A 21742-nucleotide genomic window follows, 5' to 3' on the forward strand; every position below is an offset into this window, starting at 1 on the left:
ATAGTCTAATATCCATATTAGTTTTTAAAATATTAGATGTGAAAACACATTTTGTTTTAAAATAACAAATGCATGATTTGGGAGTTGCACAAATTGATATATTAAAGAACTAAAGTAGACAATTGATATTTATATCATGCAACCCTAATCAACATTGTCATTCTGAAAATAACAAGTAATTCAGAACTTGAAAGGAGTAAAAGAAAATTTGAAGAATTGGGAAGAAGCTTCTATTCCTGCTCCCTAATTAGGGTACCAGTAGATTAGAAAAACGTCAGTTATTTTTTAAACAAAAATTCAAATTTTTCATTCTCCCAAGAATCATCATAAACTGAAATATTCATTCAAGAAACTGTAACTTAAACAGAAGAAGGCTGACAAAGCCATAACATATATATATATATAAAATAAAACAATAACAAAGCTTCCAGATGTTCAATTTGAAGATTGGAAATCAAATACTAAACATTTCACATACTATCATCAATATATAAATAACCATAATAAAAAAATATTTAAAAGAGGGGCACTTATTACGATGGAACTGAATCCAGTTGTATGGTATAATGCAAGATTACTTTCATGGAATGTGTATGGTTATGGTACATAATTTTATAAGTTAGGTAAGCTTATAATATGAGGGGGGGGGGGGGGCTTATTACAGATGATCTACAAAAAATCGGCACATAGGTGCTTATCCTAGCTGGGTGGTTATTTAAAAATAATTCTTATGTTCTGTGCATAATCAGCCAATCATCAGCTAATGAACGATATCTGAGAACCAACATTTTTTTTATATTGCTTTATGAATATTTAATTTAACAAACATTTTTATGTTCTATCTTTCAAATAGACATTCAAAGTTTGTAAAATAATGGATTCTTTAGACGACTAATTATTTCACCAAATCATTGTCCTTATAGGAATAATTTCACCAAGTCATCGAAAATATGAAATAACTGTGTACAATTTAAAAAAATAAATAATTGGTAATAAGTGTTCTTTTATGTTTGGTTCGAGTTGGATGTGACTGAAATATAGACATCATCTACCGAACTTGGCACTGTGAAACGATCGTTATCATCATAACTTCTCGAAGAATCCGTCAATCTGCTGGAATAAGTTACAGGAAGAACAGCATTTGGGTTAACATAATCAGATAAACCACTAGATGCATAACCAGTGTTATGTGGCTGCTGACCAGTATAATAATGATAATATGTATCCATGAACATGCCGTAGCCATCACGATCTAAAGCTAAACGTGGGTTGGTAGAATTAGATAGCTGTGGATATCCTGACATAGAATAAAGGCGATCCATCTCACCATACAGGTGAGATTGTGGTAAGTGAATAGGCTGTAGGTGGCCGGTAAATGGATCTTCATGGCAACTATCTGAAACTAATAAAAAAAACAAAAAAATTAACAATCGATGACGGCATCACTACACATGGTCATATGAGTCAATTGACTAGGCAACGTGTCAGGCCCAAAGACACTACCACTGAAATGTAGGAACCGGACAGGAGACATGCTCATGTTGTTATGACCAACACATAAATTCCAACCTAGGACATTTCACAGTCCTTATATATAATATGCTGACGCATATTTGTAGACTTAAGGTATGTTTTATCTTTTATGAAAGCATCAGTTGTAGGGGTTTGCCAAATAGTCTAAAAGATGGAGATTATGTAAAGTTTTCGTAACACTTGCTAGTTGTGAAGCATGGCAGAAATGAAGTTCCCTATAAAATATATAGACTCCAATCAAAGCATAAGGATTTTTGTTACCTAGGCATTCTTTTCTTTCATTCTGATCTGTTGTTAAATATAACATATTTGATGAAGCAGATGGTACACTGGATGATGTCATCAACATTCTTTTAGCAGGTTTAACATCCGTACTTTCTGCAGGATCTGTAAAGTAATGTAAGACTAATTAAATTCAAATAAAGAAATGAAATGAAATGAAATGAAATGGGTTTAACGTCCTACTGTTCTGCTCATAAACTGGCCTAATGAAGACGGGCATACGCCATACAGTGTGCTATGAGGGAAATTTAGCCCGGGCAGCGGTGCTACGGCCTACTCTTATATTGAATTCCAACTGCCAAGGGATCTTTTATGTGCACGCCAATGTGTACACAGGACCTCGGTTTTTCGTCCCATCCAAACGACTATACAGCTGTCCTTGTCAGGCCCTCCATCCTGCATCACTGACAAGGGGAAACCACGCTGGAAAATCTGAATGAACTTTCTCGGCCATTGCAGGGATCGAACACCCGACCTCCAGGCTAGCGAGCCAACGTCTTACCCACATAGAAACGTTTCATGACATTATCTGAGTTAAGTTTCTACTAGGCTTCTCAGGCTTTCATCAGGCTATTCCACTTGGTTGGATAACATTAACAGTGTGGTTTATTTATTTATTTATTTTAAATGGAGGATTAAAAACCAAATTCATATGTTAAATTTCAAAATATATTAAAGCAATCCGGTGTTTCACATTAGAAAATCAAAATTCTGATGGTAATCGGTGTAGGTGTGTCTTACCTCGTTTAAGATTAGGGCAAGATGTGGGGGAACTACATTTGGATGTTTTTCGACCAGGAGTTGTTGTTATATTACCATTTATATCCATAACACTATTAATAGATACTGGACTGTTATCATTACTGAAATATATGTATCATTACATAGATACTGTTATCATTACAGAAATATATGTATCATTACAGAGATGCTGTTATCATTACTGAAGTATCACAACAGAGATACTGGACTGTTATTATTACTAATTACTAATCCCACTATCACCATTTGTGCTACGATTGAAATCGTGGTTTTAATCGTGGTGAGACTATCATATATATATTGAGGTCAGTCATAGCAATCGTGTTGATTGTATTGAAACATATCCAAACATATCTGCACGTATCGGATCGTGGACTCAATTGGACAATCCAATTGTAACGCATCATAGGACAGTGGAAACCTTGCATAAAATATATACTATTATTATTACTAAAATATATACTGTTATCATTGTTAAACAAGCCAACAGTGAAGCTGATCTTCCCCGCTGAAATCCCCAAATAAATAGATGACACATATTAATTAATCGAACATTTATTTTTTTTTTCAAAAGTATCAAGCAATAAAACTATACACTCTCTATCAGATAGAATCAAGATTATCTTGTCCCAAAGCATTGACCGATGAAATTGATTAGCTCTGCTTAGCTTCAGCTCGAAATGTTAATCATTGAACTCAGTCAAGACATCAAGTCTAAACATTCTACGTCAATTAAAAGCAGAGTTGTTATGATCCAAAGTCTTGACCAATCAAATTGCTTATCGCTCATTAGCCTATGCAGAAAATTCTCACCATCGAAATTAGTCAAGGTAAATGATATAATGAATCTATATTTGGAGTTCCATCGCTCTCACTTCATTATAACCAAACTTATCGTGTGTCAAAGCATCAACCAATCAGATTGCTTATTTCTGCTTACCGAGACGCTAGCTCGCTAGCCTGGAGGTCGGGTGTTCGATCCCTGCATTGGCCGAGAAAGTTCACCCAGATTTTCCGGCGTGGTTCTCCCTTGTCAGTGATGCAGGACGGAGGGGCTGACAAGGAAAGCTGTCTAGTCGTTCGGATGGGACGAAAAACCGAAGTCCCGTGTACACATTGGCGTGCACGTAAAAGATCCCTTGGCAGTTGGAATTCGATATAAGAGTAGGCCATAGTGCCGCTGATCGGGCAAAATTTCCCTCATAGCACACTGTATGGTGTATGCCCGTCTTCATTAGCCCAGGTTAGGAGCAGAACAGTAGGACGTTAAACTTCATTTCATTTAATTTCTGCTTACCGTAGGCAGACAATGTTCATCATAGAACTCCATCAATTTTAAACATTCTTCCTCAATTAGAAGGAGAGTTATTGTGTTCCAAAGTCTCGACCAATCAAATTGCTTATCGCTCTGCTTACCCTCAGCAGAAAATATTCATAATCAAACTTAGTCAAGGTATTGATGTAATAAAGCTATACTCCAAGTGTCCTCACTCTCACTTAATTAGAACTAAAGTTATTGTGTCTCATGTATATCAACCAATCAAATTGCTTATCTCTGCTTACCCAAAGCCAAAAATTATCATGTTTAAACATTCTACCTCAATTAGAAGGAGAGTTATTGTGTTCCAAAGTCTCGACCAATCAAATTGCTTATCACTCTGCTTACCCTGAGCAGAAAATGCTCATTATCAAACTTAGTCAAGGTACTGATGTAATGAAATTATACACCAAGTTTCATCACTCTCACTTAATTAGAACTAAAGTCATCGTGTCCAAAAGCATCAACCAATCAAATTATTTATCTCTGCTTACCCTAAGCAGAAAATGCTCATCTTCGAACTCCATCAAGGCATTGACCTAATAAACACCCACACCAAGTTTGAAGATTCTAGCTCAATTAGAAGGAGAGTTATTGTGTTCCAAGGTCTCGACCAATTAAATTGCTTATCGTTCTGCTTACCCTGAACAGAAAATGCTGATTATCGAACTTAGTCAAGGTACTGATGTAATGAAACTTTATCACCCAATAATACCTTCTACAGTAGATATCTCTTGTGTGATATATTTCATAATCTACTTAGGAGATATCGCTTTACATGAATTTGATTGGTCAGTTGAAAAGGAACTACTTTTTTTTATTTTCAAAGAACAGTTCATTTCTTATTAAAAGTAATTTTTTTTTTTATTAACCAGCGGCTGCCAGGCAGTATACGCCCACATTTGAGAGATTGATAGAAAACCAGCTAAACGAAAGTGATTTTTCCTACAATCAAGGGTCATAATTCAGGAAATTACAGCTCGATATGCGCAAATATCAAAAGGAACCAAGATCTTTGAGTTATAAACTTACATTTCAAGTTTCAACAAAATTGGATAAAAATTGTGACCTCTATAGGGTCCACAACCTTGATATACCATATTTTTACGCTATTTGAGAACAAGGGGCGGCCATTTTGTCAGTCAGTTTTGGACAAATTTTCACGAAATTCGAACTCAGTCGTCCTTAGGGTGTAACGGTGATATAATAATACGGTTTTTTAAATCGGATAAAAATTATGACCTCCATAGGGTCCACAAGCTAAAAAACGTGATTTTTTGTACAATCAGGGGCTATAATTCAGGAAGTTACGGTCCGATATCGAAAGGAACCGAGATCTTTGGGTTATAAACTTACATTTCAAGTTTCAACAAAATCGGATAAAAATTGTGACCTCTATAGGGTCCACAACCTTGATATACCATATTTTTACGCTATTTGAGAACGAACGGCGGCCATTTTGTCAGTCACTTTTGGGCCGATTTTCATGAAATTCGAACTCAACCGTCATTAGGGTTTAATGGTGATATAATAAAACTTTTTTTTAATTCGGATAAAAATTATGACCTCTATATATTCCACAAGCTAAAAACGCGATTTGTCATACAAAGGGGCCATAATTCATGAAGTTACGGTCCGATGTGCGCGAATATCGAAAGGAACCGAGATCTTTGTGTTATAAACTTACATTTCAAGTTTCAACAAAATCGGATAAAAATTGTGACCTCTGTAGGGTCCACAACCTTGATATCCCATATTTTTACGCTATTTGAGAACGAACGGCGACCATTTTGTCAGTCACTTTTGGGCCGATTTTCATGAAATTCGAACTCAACCGTCATTAGGGTTTAATGGTGATATAATAAAACGTTTTTTTAAATCGGATAAAAATTATGACCTCTATATGGTCCACAAGCTAAAAACGCGATTTGTCATACAAAGGGGCCATAATTCATGAAGTTACGGTCCGATGTGCCCGAATATCGAAAGTAAGGCTGACCTTAAAAATATCTTTGTTTCGCCTAACGCGACCGACTAACTAAAACCACCCCCGACTTAAATTATTTTATTGCACTTTTCCGCGATCTTTTTATTTTATTTTGTGTGTCAACCTGAAATATATCACGAGAGTTATTTCCCTTTACTATGAAACTGGTTTTTCAAGACGTAAGCGTCATAGGTGTCGCTTCTCAACAAAATGGTTGCAGACGAAAGCACGTCCATTCCCACGAAATGATTCTGCCTCTATGTCTGTGGGGCGTCGTTTTAAACATGACGAAGATATTTTCAATATCCGTTTTCGAGAAAAATGAAGCCACAACCAGCACGATCGTTAAAAACGTGTTGAAGGGGTTTCACACTTAGAGTTCGTGGCAAATCGTGTGCGAGTCTCGGAGTCGTGCATCACGAAAAATCCCGATGTCATACTCATTGATTTGTTTGACAATAAAAAAAGACGAATGTTTCCCCCCCCCCCCCCCAGAAAATTATCAAGCTGTCAAATTAGCTGTTTAAAAAAAAATCTGAAAAAAAAACCCGACCTACCGACCCTTCTCCTCGATTGTGGGTCGGGTTTGGCGAAACAAAGATATTTTTAAGGTCAGCCTAACTGAGATCTTTGTGTTATAAACTAACATTTCAAGTTTCAACAAAATCGGATAAAAATTGTGATCTCTATAGGGTCCACAACCTTGATATACCATATTTTTACGCTATTTGAGAACGAACGGCGGCCATTTTGTCTGTCAGTTTTGGGCTGATTTTCACGAAATTCGAAATCGGCCGTCCTCAGGGTGTAATGGTGATATTTTAACACATTTTTTTAAATCGGATAAAAATTATGACCTCTATAAGGTCCACAAGCCAAAAAACATGTTTTTGCGTACAATCAGGGGCCATAATTCATGAAGTTATGGTCCGATATGCCAAATATCGAAAGGAACTGAGATCTTTGTGTTATAAACTTACATTTCAAGTTTCAACAAAATCGGATAAAAATTGTGACCTCTGTAGGGTCCACAACCTTGATATACCATATTTTTACGCTATTAGAGAACGAACGGCGGCCATTTTGTCTGTCAGTTTTGGGCCGATTTTTACCAAATTCGAACTCGACCGTCCTTAGGGTTTAACGGTGATATAATAATACGTTTTTTTAAATCAGATTATAATTATGACCTCTATAGGGTCCACAAGCCAAAAAACGGGTTTTTACGTACAATCAGGGGCTATAATTCAAAAAGTTACAGTCCGATATGCACGAATATCGAAAGGAACTGAGATCTTTGGGTTATAAACTTATATTTCAAGTTTCAACAAAATCGGATAAAAATTGTGACCAAAAACGTGATTTTTCGTGCAATCAGGGGCCATAATACATGAAGTTACGGTCCAATAGATGCCAATATCGAAAAGGAACCGAGATCTTAGGGTGATAAACCTATATTTCAAGTTTCATTGAAATCGGATAAAAATTGTGACCTGTAGACTGTTCACAAACAATTGTGGACGGACAGACGGATGGACAGGGGCGACGACAATATACGTCCACATGAAAATGTGGGCGTATAAAAATTAACCATTGTTATTCAATTGACCTTGATGGAAACACTGGGTCAATATAAAGGACTTGATGTATCACTACGCCAGAATGTTCAGTAAAAGTGAAATCTACAGCAAAGAATTATATTTATCTATTTGTGCATATAAGAAGGGATTGGGTGATAAATACAATCTCCTACTCGTCTTTTTTGATATCAAAAAATATCAACACTCGTTGATAAAGTAAAAAAAACTCGGCTGAGCCTCATTTTTTGTTACATTATCAACTTGTGTTGATATTTTTTTATATCAAAAAAGACTGGTAGGAGATTCTCTATATACACCAAGTTTCATCACTCTCACTTAATTAGAACTAAAGTTATTGTGTCCCAAAGCATCAACCAATCAAATTATTTATCTCTGCTTACCCTAGTAAGTCGAACATGCTCATAATCGAACTCCATTAAAGTATTGACCTAATAAACACCTACACTATGTTTGCACATTGTAGCTCAATTAAAAAGAAAGTTATTATGTCCCAAAAAGTGTGACATACAGACAGACTGACGGACAGACAGACAGACAGACAGACAGACAGACAAACCCATTTTAATAGTCCCCTGCTTTCTTCGAAAGGTGGGGGACAAATATACATCATTACAGAGATACTGCACTGTTGTCACTACTGAAATATATATCATTACATAGATACTGTTATCATTACTGAAATATATATAGATACTGTTATCAATACTAAACAAGAGCATCGCTAACGCAGCAATATACGTCCACATTCCTGTTTTGTTTGATATGGTCCAGTTTGCATTGAGGGTCTGTGAAATAAAACTGGGTTGTAGGACTGCTATCAGTTTAACGTTTCGTTCACATTAACAGAACACAATTTTTATTTTAAAACAATCGATGTCTTTATTCTAAAAGCATGACGTTTAGAATAGGTATCCCCATTTCAAAAGGATCGGTTAAGAATTGCGGCCTGTAGGCAAAACACAAGACACACAAACATTAGGCGTGACTCTGTCCCAAGGGGTTGAGCATGCACCAAAAATAATAATAGAGGCCAGCCTTAGGATTAAGGAATAAGTGTAAAAACGTAGCCTTAGGCTATAAGGAATAAGTCTAAAAAAAATTTCAAGATGATCGATTAAGAAATGCGGTCTGCAAGTGACACACAGACATAAAAAAAGAAAATGGGCGTAGCTCTGCCCCTGGGGGTTGGGTATTCACCACAACTAATAGGGATGTTCCTTAGGATAGAAGGAATATGTATGCTAAGTTTCAAGGTGATACGATAAGAAATGCGATCTGTAGATGACAAACAAATAAATAAATATAAGGGATGGGCGTGGCTCTACCCCTGGTGGTCGGGCATGCACCAAAAACAATAGGGATCATACTTAGGGTATAAGCAATTCATATGAAAAATTTTCAAGACGATTGATTAAGAATTGTGGCCTGTAGGTGACACACAGACATAAAAAGAAAAGAAAATGGGCGTGGCTCTGCCCCTGGGGGTAAAAAAACAATAGGGGTCATCGTTAGGGTATAAGCAATTCATATGAAAAAATTTCAAGACAATTGATTAAGAATTGTGGTCTGTAGGCGACACACACACATAGAAAAAGAAAATGGGCGTGGCTTTGCCCCTGGGGGGTGGGCATGCACCCAAAACGATAGGGATGTTCCTGAGGGTACAAAGAATAAGTATGCAAAGTTTCAAGATGATACGTTAAGAAATGCGGCCTGTAGACGACAAACAAACAAATACAAAAATGGGCGTGGCTCTGCCCCGGGGAGGCGAGCATGCACTAAAAACAATAGGGATCATCCTTAGGGTATAAGGAATAAATATGTAAAGTTGATACGTTAAGAAATGCGGTCTGTAGATGACAAACAAATAAATAAATATAAGGAATGGGCGTGGCTCTGCCCCTGGGGGTCGGGCATGCACCAAAAACAATAGGGATCTTCCTTGGGGTATAAGGAATAAGTATACCAAGTTTGAAGAAAATCCAGTAAGAATTGCGCCCTGTAGGCGACACAAAGACACACGAAAAGAAAATGGGAAATGGGCGTGGCTCTGCCCCTGGGGGTTGGGCATGTACCCCAAACGATAGGGATGTTCCTTAGGGTACAAAGAATGTGTATGCAAGATTATAAGTTAAGAAATGTGGCCTGTAGACGACAAACAAACAAATACTAGAAATGGGCGTGGCTCTGCCCCTGGGGGTCGGGCATGCACCAAAAACAATAGGGATCTTCCTTGGGGTATAAGGAATAAGTATACCAAGTTTGAAGAAAATCCAGTAAGAATTGCGCCCTGTAGGCGACACAAAGACACACGAAAAGAAAATGGGCGTGGCTCTGCCCCTGGGGGTTGGGCATGCACCCCAAACGATAGGGATGTTCCTTAGGGTACAAAGAATGTGTATGCAAAGTTTCAAGATTATTAGTTAAGAAATGTGGCCTGTAGACGACAAACAAACAAATACTAGAAATGGGCGTGGCTCTGCCCCGGGGGGTCGGGCATGCACCAAAAACAATAGGGATCTTCCTTGGGGTATAAGGAATAAGTATACCAAGTTTGAAGAAAATCCATGAAGAATTGCGCCCTGTAGGCGAACCACAGACACACACACACACATACATACATACACACACACACACACACACACAGACAGGGGCGACGGCATAATACGTTCACATTATGAATGTGGACGTATAAAAATTAAAGTGGACTCTGTCACATCCGATGTCTGATCACTCCGGATTGCTGTGACATTCGACATGATTTTCATGTCCCGATTTATTTCCTTATTACTTCAGCCAAAAAATCGCTGGTAAATCCGGATTCTGTATGTTCCAGATTCCGACATTAATCAGCCGTCTCGTCACATAATTTCCATTGAATCGACACCGTATAATCCGTACTTCAAACGTTGGGTGTGAAGCATCCAATTATCGGTGAGATTAAAACTCAATAGGTGTGAAGCCAGAAAAGATTAACAAGCAATCACCAATCAATTATCGGTGAGATTAAAACTCGCAAGCGCCGGTCTTTGTTGATTACTTTGATAATGTTATAAATTCTTTGTTGATTATTTTACAATTTATAATCTCTTGTAAGAGTGCGCTTGGTATTTGATTTTAGTTACTCATGTCAAATACCGTGACATTATATAAAAATTGCCGCGATTGAAGAATCATTATACATTATTATATTCAAAATGTCTGAACGTCCTGCAAAGCGTTCCCGAACAGATTTGACATTAGATGTAAAGCGGCAACTTATAGCAGATTTCGAGAAAGTTCCACGACCTGCGCAGAAGGAATTAGCCGTTAAGTATTCAATTGGCCGAGCTACAGTGTCAGACATATTAAAGCGTAAAGATGAATTTAAACAGAAGTTTGCCGATAATTTAAACTGCAGTAAGAAACGATTTTACATCAACTCAAAATTTGAAGACGTCAACAAAATGACACATGAGTGGTTTGTTTATCATTTAATGTTATAAAATTTTGAAAGTACAGAAAGGTTTATCATTTTTAAAGGGAATAGCATTCTGGTGATTTGAAGCTACAATATATACTTCCGGTTTTCGAAGTTACAGTATTTCCGGTTTTGGAGAAAGCTCGGTATTCCGAAATGCTGTGTGATCCGAAATATTGTAACGATCCCGTACAATGTCGGATGTGACAGAGTCCACTGTATCATTACAATTTACATAGATATTTTTGAATCTGTATTTTCTAGGGCACTGCGGGACAGAATATTACAAGTACAACAACTAAACTTCATCTTCTATGATGTTTTTTTATGCCAGTAAAGGCTATGATATTTTATAAGATCAGGGGTGGGAACCAGATTTAAACCACTTAAAAGTAACAACTATCATTAAGAATTTTATTCAAACTATCTGCTTTTGTGACCGATACAAACAAGCCTACAGTCATGCTGATGTCTTCCCCACGCAATCCCAAAATAAATAGACGACACATATTAATTAATTGCACATTTATCTTTTTCAAAAGTAACCAGCAATCAAACTGATTATCTATACTTAGTCTAAGCAGAAAATATTTACGATCAAACTCCGTTAAGGTTTGAAGTACCTTGTAGTGAACTATATACTAAGTTTCGTTACTATCCATCAGTTAGAATGAATGAATGAATGAAATAGGGTTTTATGGCACGTCAGCTCCAAAAGTTAGAATGAAAGTTATCTTGTAACAAAGCATCGATGTTAATCAAGACATTCACCTAATGACCATCTAAACCCAGTTTAAACATTCTACCTCAATTAAAAGCAGAGTTGTTATGTTCCAAAGTCTTAACCAATCAAATTGCTTATTCTTACTTAGTCTAAGCAGAACATTTTCATCATCAAACTTAGTCAAGGTAATGATATAATGAATCTATACTTTACGTTTCATCACTCTCACCCAATGAGAACCAAAGTCATTGTGTTCCAAATTCTCAACCAATCACATTGCTTATCTCTGCTTAGCTTTAGTGGAAAATATGCATGATCAAACACTATCAAGGCATTCACCCAATAAATACCTACACCAAAATTGAACATTCTTCATCAGCTAAGAGGAGAGTTGTTGTGTTCTAAAGTCTCGACCAATCAGATTGAAGTCTCTACTTAGCCTAAGCTGAAAAGGCTCATCACAAACATAGTCAAGGTATTGATGTAATGAAACCACTCTCACTCAATTAGAATAAAAGTTATCAAGCTCCAAAGTCTTGACCAATCAAATTGCTTATCGCTCTGCTTACCTTGAGCAGAAAATGCTCATTATGGAACTTAGAGAGAGAGAGAAATGGGGTTTAACGTCCACTCGACACAAACTAGGTCATTTCGGGACTAATATATGGTTTTAATTTTTTATTTCAATAGCTCGCTTATGCGTAGGGGTCTTTAGCAGTGGGAGGAAACCGAAGGACCCAGAGAAAACCCACGAGGTTGGGCAGGTGACCCTACTCCTTGTCACATACGAACCGGGGATTTGAAACCACCCAGTTGACTCAATGACAGGCTTTATGATCCAACCCCTCCATTATGGAACTTAGTCAAGGTATTGATATAATGAAACTATACACCAAGTTTCATCACTGTCACTTAATTAGAACCAAAGTTATCGTGTCCCAAACCATCAACCAATCAAATTGCTTATCTCTGCTTAGCCTAAGCAGAAAATGCTCATCTTCAAGCTCCATCAAGGCATTGACCTAATAAACACCTACACCAAGTTTGAACATTCTAGCTCCATTAGAATGAGAGTTATTGTGTCCCAAAAAGTGTGACGGACAGACAGACAGACAGACAGATCCTTACCCTACTTTCTTCGAAAGGCTTGGGGGACAATAAACCCATATTGAAAACAGACAGACAGATGGATAGATCCACTTTACTAGTACCCTATTCTTCGAAAGGCTTGGGGGACAATAAACCCACATTGAAATACAAATAAGATATGTATAATTTAGTTCAATATACATTTTATTTTTCTATTTACCTTAATTCACTTGTTGAGGAAACTTTACCCAGAGTTGGAGATGGGGGAGTTGCCATGCTACGTCTTGTGTTTTTTCTGGTTGTTTGGGTACGGTTTGTATCAGATTTGTTTCTCACTTCCTCACATGGTGTAGCTTTACCCATCAACAAAATTATCTAAAAATATGTAAGTATAAATAATTTAAAAAAAAAAAAAGAATAAACTGTAGGAGCTCTCTACCATCCTTGGGACAGAAATCAGGCTAGGGTTCAGGTTTATCAAAGATTTATGTGAAAAGTGTTGGCACAAGCCATAATATGGGATTTTTCGTACAATCAAAGGCCATAATTCAGGGTGTAACGGTGATATATTCAAATTCTTTTTTTAAATCGGATAAAAATTGTGACCTCTAGAGGGACCACAAGCTAAAAAAACATGATTTTACGTACAATCAAGGGCCATAATTCAAGCAGTTATGATTCGAAATGCGCGAATATCAAAAGGAACCAAGATCTTTGGGTTATAAACATGTATTTCAAGTTTCATCAAAATCGGATCAAAATTGTGGCCTCTAAGAGGGTTCACATCCACAACCTTGATATATACACTATTTGTGTACGAGGGGTGGCCATTTTGTCCGGCAGTTTTGGTCAGATTTACACAAAATTCAAACTCAACCATTATTAGGGTGTAGCAGTGATATATTCAAATGTTTGTTTTAAATCGGATAAAAAATGTGACCTCTAGAGGGACACCAAGCTAAGAAACGCGATTTTACGTACAACCAAGGGCCATAATTCAAGAAGTTATGATTCTATATGTGTGAATATTAAAAGGAACCAAGATCTTTAGGTAATAAATTTGTATTTCAAGTTTCATCAAAATTGGATCAAAATTGTGGCCTCTAGAGGGTCCACAACCTTGGTATACCATATATTTATGTTATTTGATTACGAGGGGCGGCAATTTTGGTCTGATTTTCACGAGATTCGAACTCAGCCATTATTAGGGTGTAAAAGTGATATATTCAAACAGTTTTTTAAAACGGATAAAAATTGTTACCTCTAGAGTGACCACAAGTTAAAAACGTGATTTTTTTTTATACAATCAAGGGCAATAATTCAGGAAGTTATGATCCTATATGTGCGAATTTTAAAAGGAACCAAGATAAAAATTGTGACCTCTAGAGGGACACCAAGCAAAATAACGCGATTTTACGTACAACCAAGGGCCATAATTCAAGAAGTTATGATTCGATATGTGTGAATATGGAAAGGAACCAAGATCTTTAGGTAATAGATTTGTATTTCAAGTTTCATCAAAATTGGATCAAAATTATGACCTCTAGAGGTTCCACAACCCTGATATACGCGATTTTTCGTACAATCAGGGGCCATAATTCATAAATTACAATCCGATATGTGCAAATATCGAAAGGACTTATAAACATGCTTTTCACGTTTCATCAAAATCAGATGAAAATTGTAACCTCTAGAGTGCCCTCAAGCTAAAAACGTGATTTTTCGTACAATCAGGGGCCATAATCCATGAAGTCATGGTCCGATATATGGCAATATCGAAAAGAATAGAGATCTTTGGGAGATAGATCTATATTTTAAGTTTCGTCAAAATCGAATAAAAATTGTGACCTGTAGAGTGTCCACAAACAAATTGTGGACGGACGGGGGCGACGACAATATACGTCCATATGAAAATCTTGGCGTATAAAAACAACTTCTTGGAATATCAATGCCCCCCCCCCCTCTCCCCAGCTAGTTTGAATATTCTAGTTTAATTAGAAGGAGTGTTATTGTGTCCCAAAATGTGTGATGGACAGACAGACAGACAGACGGACAGACGCATTTTAATGGGACCCTGCTTTCTTCGAAAGGGGGGGGACAAAACGTATATTGGTCCAAAAATTATAGTGGTAAACCAGATACAATACGCCAAATACTCACACTCCAAAAACAGTTAATCGAGTAGATTTCTTGCTGTAAACGTATTGAGATTGCTGTCAACCCAACCTTATATAACACACAGTCCCACACCATTATCAGAATAGCTTTGATATGGTCACAAAGTTAATATTCTTGTAAACAAATGAGTGGGATAGACTATCAAAATATGGTAGTTAAACATGCATTATGCAAGAGCAAAATCTGCTTATTACAAGTCTTTCTTTAGGCCTGAAATGTTATCTAAATTATCAATTAGACATTAATTAACTTATCCAGACAATAATAAACTCTCGATGTCAAGGCTAGCCTTCAATGTTGGCTGGATTAGATTCCTATATGCCGCTAACGGCCATTGATAATTAAATCAAAAAAAGTTGATAATCGAGACTATGCTGTTTATATTAATAATTTTAGTAATGATGACCGAGACTAGCAAAAATTTCACCCGCTTCGTTCTCGGCTCATAGTGGATCAATTTGACTCAAATTTTCAGCAAATTACCTTTACACTATCTAGTTTTTAACTATTATAGCGAGAACTGCCATCTCTTTATCTTATCTCCCATAATGTATCTTTAAATGGTTGTGATAACTAATGACTGTTGATGCCCTCTAATTAAAAATATAAATATTTTCAAATGTTTGGGTGTGCTTTGGCTATCAATTTCTTGGGTTTTTAATGCCAGCTCATCAAGTTGTTATTTGTTATTATATGAGGTTTTGATCTTATGCCATTTGTTAAATATCAGAAAGTCTTCCTAAAGTTCATCTTACTTGGTTTTGAAAGTCTGCTGGAAGTGATGTGGTAATAAGTTTTAAATAATCAACAGTCATCTCTAAAATAGATGCCATATCAGTTTTACGTCCACGAATATAAGGTAATAAAACTCGTAACTGATCACAACTATCTTTTATTCTTTCTCTGCAATTAGAAATTATACAAATTAGATACGTTGGTACATTAATGATGGTTACTCTAGTATAAACGGATGCCATTTGCAAATTGGCTCACACAGTAATGAATGTTGTGGCGTGTTCACATAGCTAACACATCAATTAATTATGACATTTGGGATCATTTGTACAGTGTTCATTTTGGGTTTTATTTAAGAGTAAGCATACCTTCCCTTATGCATGACATCCACCACAAGTACATAGACAATTTGGCCTTGCCCAAACACAAATTTTAAAATATTTACCTCCGGAGTTTTTCTTTAGTTGTATGATCAGCGGCCATCGCTTGTCGAGATAAACGCTGTGAGTTACTCCCTGAATATGAACCACGCTTATTTGAAGGAATGGGTTGAACAGGTACTGGAACCCCTTCTGTTGTTGTTACAACTGTATTAGACTCAACAGTATTCTTTGATGTTCCAGCATTAGGCACCCATGGAATTGGAGCACTGAAATTATACACGTTTCATATCAAATATAGAAGGATCTTTGGGGGTCACGGTGGCCAAGTGGGTAAGACGCTGACTCGCTAGCCTGGAGGTCAGGTGTTCGATCCCTGTATTGGCCGAGAAAGTTCATCCAGATTTTCCGGCATGGTTTCCTCACTTGTCAGTGATGCAGGGTCGGAGGGCCTGATAAGGACAGCTGTCTAGTCGTTCGGATGGGACGAAAACAGAGGTGCCATGTACACATTGGCGTGCACGTAAAATGACAGTTGGAATTCGATATAAGAGTAGGCTGTAGTGCAGCTGTCCGGGCAAATTTCTCTCATAGCACACTGTATGATGTATGCCCGTCTTCATTAGCACAGTTCGGAGCAGAACAGTAGGATGTTAAACCCCATATTTCATTTCATTTCAGGAGAATCTTTATGCAATAGCAAGAGAAGAAGAGGAAGAGAGAGATATTTAATGTCCACATTTGAGGATTCACACATTTTTATCTCAATGTATTGCCTCCTTTTGTGGGTCTCAAGCAGTCAAGGTACCAAAGAGTGGAATATAAAATGTTGATCCTGTTCTCTACCGAACACATGATGTATTGGCCAATATACAACACTAAACAAATACTGCAGCAAATAGGTGTAAATACAGCTTCTAATTGTTATATGTGACCCGTGCTGGCAAACTGAGACGCAATGAGGAAATTTTGAAATTGAGTTATTGCTATTTTCACAGTCTCAGTCTCAATACCTTCAAAATTATGTATAGTTGGTATGAATCATGCAAACCTTGACTGAGCTATATGCGTTTGAAGTTGCTCAAGTCAGAAATGGTAGTTTTGAAAAAAAAGCAAGTTAAAGATGTCGGTATGTTCCAAAACAAAATCACATCCAAAACAAAATCACATAGCAACCACGCCATAATATTTGTTATAATTTAGAACAAAAGAGAATAGACCATACATTAGTAACCTAGGTTTTGTATATTACAACTTTTATGGGAATAACTTCTGTTAATCTCATCAATTAATTAGCACCTTAGTGTTAGTGCTCAGGAGATTAAGATTGTTGATTGGGTAATGAGGTTTAGTTTCTTGAATATCAAAGAAGCCGCCACACAAATGAATTAAAATAAGGTTTTATGTGTACAATTATAGGGCTACTGTTATTTTCAGGTACCATAATGTGGTATAAGAATCTGAACCTCTAACAGAATGATTCAATTTCATTTCAAAGACTAGTAAGAATACGATACTCTTACAAAACATCCAAATAAAGGTGTTTTAAAATGTTTTATTGCTATTTTTATCTTTTGGGTCGATAGATTACTAAGTATATTTATACTTATAGACGCATTTTTGTGAAAATCTCAATTTTGATCAAAATCAATATTTTCACTTGTTTTGTCTGTAGGTCATTATTAGACTTTGCGCATTCTAACTCATTTTGTCAGCACAGGTCACATATTGTCTTACGTTGATGATGTGTTTAAATTAAGTATATCAGTAGATAATGATGTAGATGATGTATTAGTAGTTGTGATAGTCTGTGATGATGATACTTCTTTTTCTTCTGTAACATAATATAGAGAATTAATAAAACGATAAATTAAACATACACCAAGAGCAGCGAATTTGTTCGAGCAGTTCACAAAGGCCGTCTTATTGTGATTCTTGAACTAAATATAACACAACGATTTTATCATTTGAGAGTTGACAAGATTAGCCATTAATCAAGAGTAATTAATTGTAATTTGATAGGATTCTTAATTTCGCTCTTTAGATCAATGCATGATGGATGATTACTTGTGTCATTTCATTCATAATATTCCTAAAATTGTTGGGGGGAGGGGGGATTTACGCCTGTGTATATTAGGGTGTTTCACTTTTCACTTTTTTTGGAATTTCTAAGGTTTCTAACCGTCACCGAAGTCCACTCAGGGTCAAACTTACACCGTAATATTTTCAGAATTTTCTTGCCGAAAATGGCTGCCGACGGCCATTTTTTCCAAAATTGCGACTATTTTCTGGATTTTCGGACGTTTTGAGCTTGACAGATCACTTAGAAATGCCAGGTATGGCTTGTAATGTGTCTATTTTATGCTTTTCAGGTATGTAGAGTCCATTCCCACTATCTTAAATAAGATTGTCAGAATCCAAGATGGTGGAAATCCAAGATGGCGCCCCAAATCTTCTATTTTCGTGACATGGAAAAGCAGTTTTCAAAGACTATGTCATTCTGAACATCATTTTGGCCCTGATAATAAATTTTGCACTCATAAAATTCATTATCAGGGCCAAAATGATGTTCAGAATGACACTGATCTACCTTTGGTTGAAAATGGCGCAAGGTAATGACTGAAGGTGAAGTTCCGATGGAGTATATTCACAACACTATTAATCTGGCAGAACTATGACTGAACCTGGAAATTGTTTATAAAGTTTTTTTTCATGATTGATTTTAGTAGCCTAAGGTGTCCTCTTTCAGAATGTGCCGGGTGAACCTCGGTAACCCTTGAGCGTTCTGAGAAATTCAAGATGGCATCCAAGACGGCCGGCATTTCACTAAATACACTGAGCTCGTTCATTATGTTGTGGCGATTATTTCACCAAACCAAACTATATCTAGAGACAAATTATATATTTCTTGATATAGTAGCAAATGAGTGATACAATAACACTACATACATGCCCATCAGGAACACCAGGACCACATGGATCGGCCCTGGAAAGGGGGGGGGCACAAGCTGTTTTTTGAATATTTAAAAAAACCCAACAAATTCTACCCGTAAAACACGAAAATAACTAGGTAATATTCAGTTTAATCGTCTAGTCATGTTTCTGGCTGCAACCTGCAAAATACTGTATAATCTAAGCCATCCCTAGTGTAGCTACAAGCACGCGTACTACATGTCACTCTTGCATCCACATCTGATGAACCACGTAACAGACTCCGGAGCACGTTGACCGGTTGTAATGTTCTCAATTTAGTGTCCTTAACCAAGCAATATAGTTCCTGCGGACTACGATCTTTCAGTCAAGGCCACACAATAGCTTGGTGATGACATGTTTTTACATTCCCTACACATGCATCATTCTTTGGAGCAAGACTACATGGTTTAGGTGGGGATGATGACGACAGATTTCCCGTTTTGGATGCCTATACCCTCCAACGTGTTTCAGACAGCGATTTGCAATAGCTCTGTCTATAACAAGCTTCTTACAATGGAATCACCAATCGAGGAAAGAACAACCGTTGACATTGGTTCAACTTCTGAGAAACATGTCCAGTACCATTGAAATCCTGTCAGCTCACGTTCTTACTGGATGTGACACAGTTACTTGCTGTTACGTCTTGGGGAAAGGAATAGCTTTGAAAGTGGTGAGAGCTTGATTGTATTCTCTCTCCAGACGCTCTAATAGAATCTGTGCTTGTACAGGCCACTGTACATGTCAGCTGGTTATGGACAAAGTTCTAGCAAATCGATGTCCGAAACACGCTGGAGGGTATGCACAATTGGACATCCAAAACTGAAATGTATGGTCAGCATCCCCCCCCCACCCAAACCATGTAGTCTTGCTCAACGAATGATGCATTTGCAGGGAACTTGATCCAGAACTGTTTTGCTGGGTGAAGGTTACTACAGTGAGAACATTACAACCGGCCAACATGCTCCAGAGTCTGTCATGTGGCCCTGGAGCTCCTGATAGGCATGTATGTGGTGTTATCATATTACTCATATGCTCCTATGTCCAGAAATATAGTTTGTCTCTAGATATCATTTGGTTTGGTGAAATAATCGCCCCCAACCGTCGCTAACGAGTTAAAGGGCCATATTATCTGGTATTTTGGATTTTACTATCATCTAATCACCCCACAACACAATGAACGATTTTAGTGTATTTAGAGAAATGCCGGCCGTCTTGGATGCCATTTTGAATTTCTCAAAACGCTCAAGCGTTACCGAGGTTCACCCGGCACATTCTGAAAGAGGACACCTTAGGCTACTTAAATAAATCATAAAAAAACTTTGTAAACAATTTCCAGGTTCAGTCATAGTTCTGCCAGATTAATAGTGTTGTGAATATACTCCATCGGAACTTCACCTTCAGTCATTACCTTCCGCCATTTTCAACCAAAGGTGGATCAGTGTCATTCTGAACATCATTTTGGCCCTGATAATGAATTTTATGAAAAATGCTTTTCCATGTCACGAAAATAGGGAATTTGGGGCACCATCTTGGATTTCCACCATCTTGGATTCTGACTATCTCATTTAAGATAGTGGGAATGGACTCTGCATACCTAAAAAGCATAAAATAGATACATTACAAGCCATACCTGACCTTTCTAAGTGATCTGTCAGGCTCAAAACGTCCAAAAATCCAGAAAAAAGTCGCAATTTTGGAAATAATGGCCGTCGGCAGCCATTTTTGGCAAGAAAATTCTGAAAATATTACGGTGTAAGTTTGTCCCCAAGTGGATTTCGGTGACGGGTAGAAACCTTAGAACTTCCCAAAAAAGTGAAAAGTGAAACACCCTAGTGTATATTCAATAAGAACTCTTTCAGAGATGAAATTCTTAAATGAAAAAAGACAAAAGGGATTAAGTTTATGCTTACCTTCAATATTAATGGTTGTCCAGTCTTTATATTTGGAAATTATAAAAGACTTTTTGATTGGTTCTACTACAACTTCAGCTATTCCATGTAGACCAAGATCCACTGAAAGAGGGAACAGACACTGAAGACATCAATAATCTGACACTTCCTGAATATACTAAGTACACTGATCTCATGATTTACTCCAGTCTTTCTCACATCATGGGACATTGCTGCATGAAGTTCTCTGTCACGCACGATCAATGTCCTTTGAGTGAATTGTTCTATTTCATTTGTTAACTAAGAAGCGGTCAAAGGAGGATATCCCTTAACTTGTGTACCGAATTGTTATTTGCAGATATTTCATTTGTCATTAATTAGAAAATTGCAACTTTTTAATGTTACCAATATGGATATACTAACAAATGGGGAAAACCAGTACTATTGTTTATCGTATAACAGTATCTATTTAATACCAAGATTCCCAACCTGGGATAAATTTACACCCAGGGAAATGAGGGAAATTTTGCCCGGACAGCGACATTACGGCCTACTCTTATATCGAATTCCAACTGCCAAGGGATCTTTTAGGTGCACGCCAATGTGTACACGGGACCTCGGTTTTTCGTACCGTCCGAACGACTAGACAGCTGTCCTTGTCAGGCCCTCCGTCCTGAATCACTGACATGGGGGGAACCACGTCGGAAAATCTGGATGAACTTTCTCGGCCGAAGCAGGGATCGAACACCCGACCGCCAGGCTAGCGAGCCTGCGTCTTACCCATGTGAGGGCTTAAACCAAATGAAAAGTTTGGGAACCCTTACTTTAATA

The 21742-nt window shown here is 37.2% G+C and overlaps 1 protein-coding gene across 1 annotated transcript; it reads right to left on the bottom strand.

Annotated features, from left to right (window-relative positions):
* Positions 1-529: 529 nt before the first annotated feature.
* On the bottom strand, positions 530-21028 carry LOC126826443 (uncharacterized). The gene is made up of 8 exons (XM_050555579.2): positions 20933-21028; positions 17787-17883; positions 16115-16318; positions 15690-15837; positions 12977-13131; positions 2557-2678; positions 1795-1920; positions 530-1402 (listed from the first exon to the last, which is right to left on the bottom strand). The coding sequence occupies exons 3-8, from the start codon at positions 16150-16152 to the stop codon at positions 1005-1007; spliced, it is 987 nt and encodes a 328-aa protein (XP_050411536.2). The 5' UTR covers positions 16153-16318; positions 17787-17883; positions 20933-21028; the 3' UTR covers positions 530-1004.
* Positions 21029-21742: the final 714 nt, after the last annotated feature.

This window comes from Patella vulgata, chromosome 1, assembly GCF_932274485.2.
Source record: "Patella vulgata chromosome 1, xgPatVulg1.2, whole genome shotgun sequence".
NCBI classification, from domain to species: Eukaryota; Metazoa; Mollusca; class Gastropoda; family Patellidae; genus Patella; species Patella vulgata.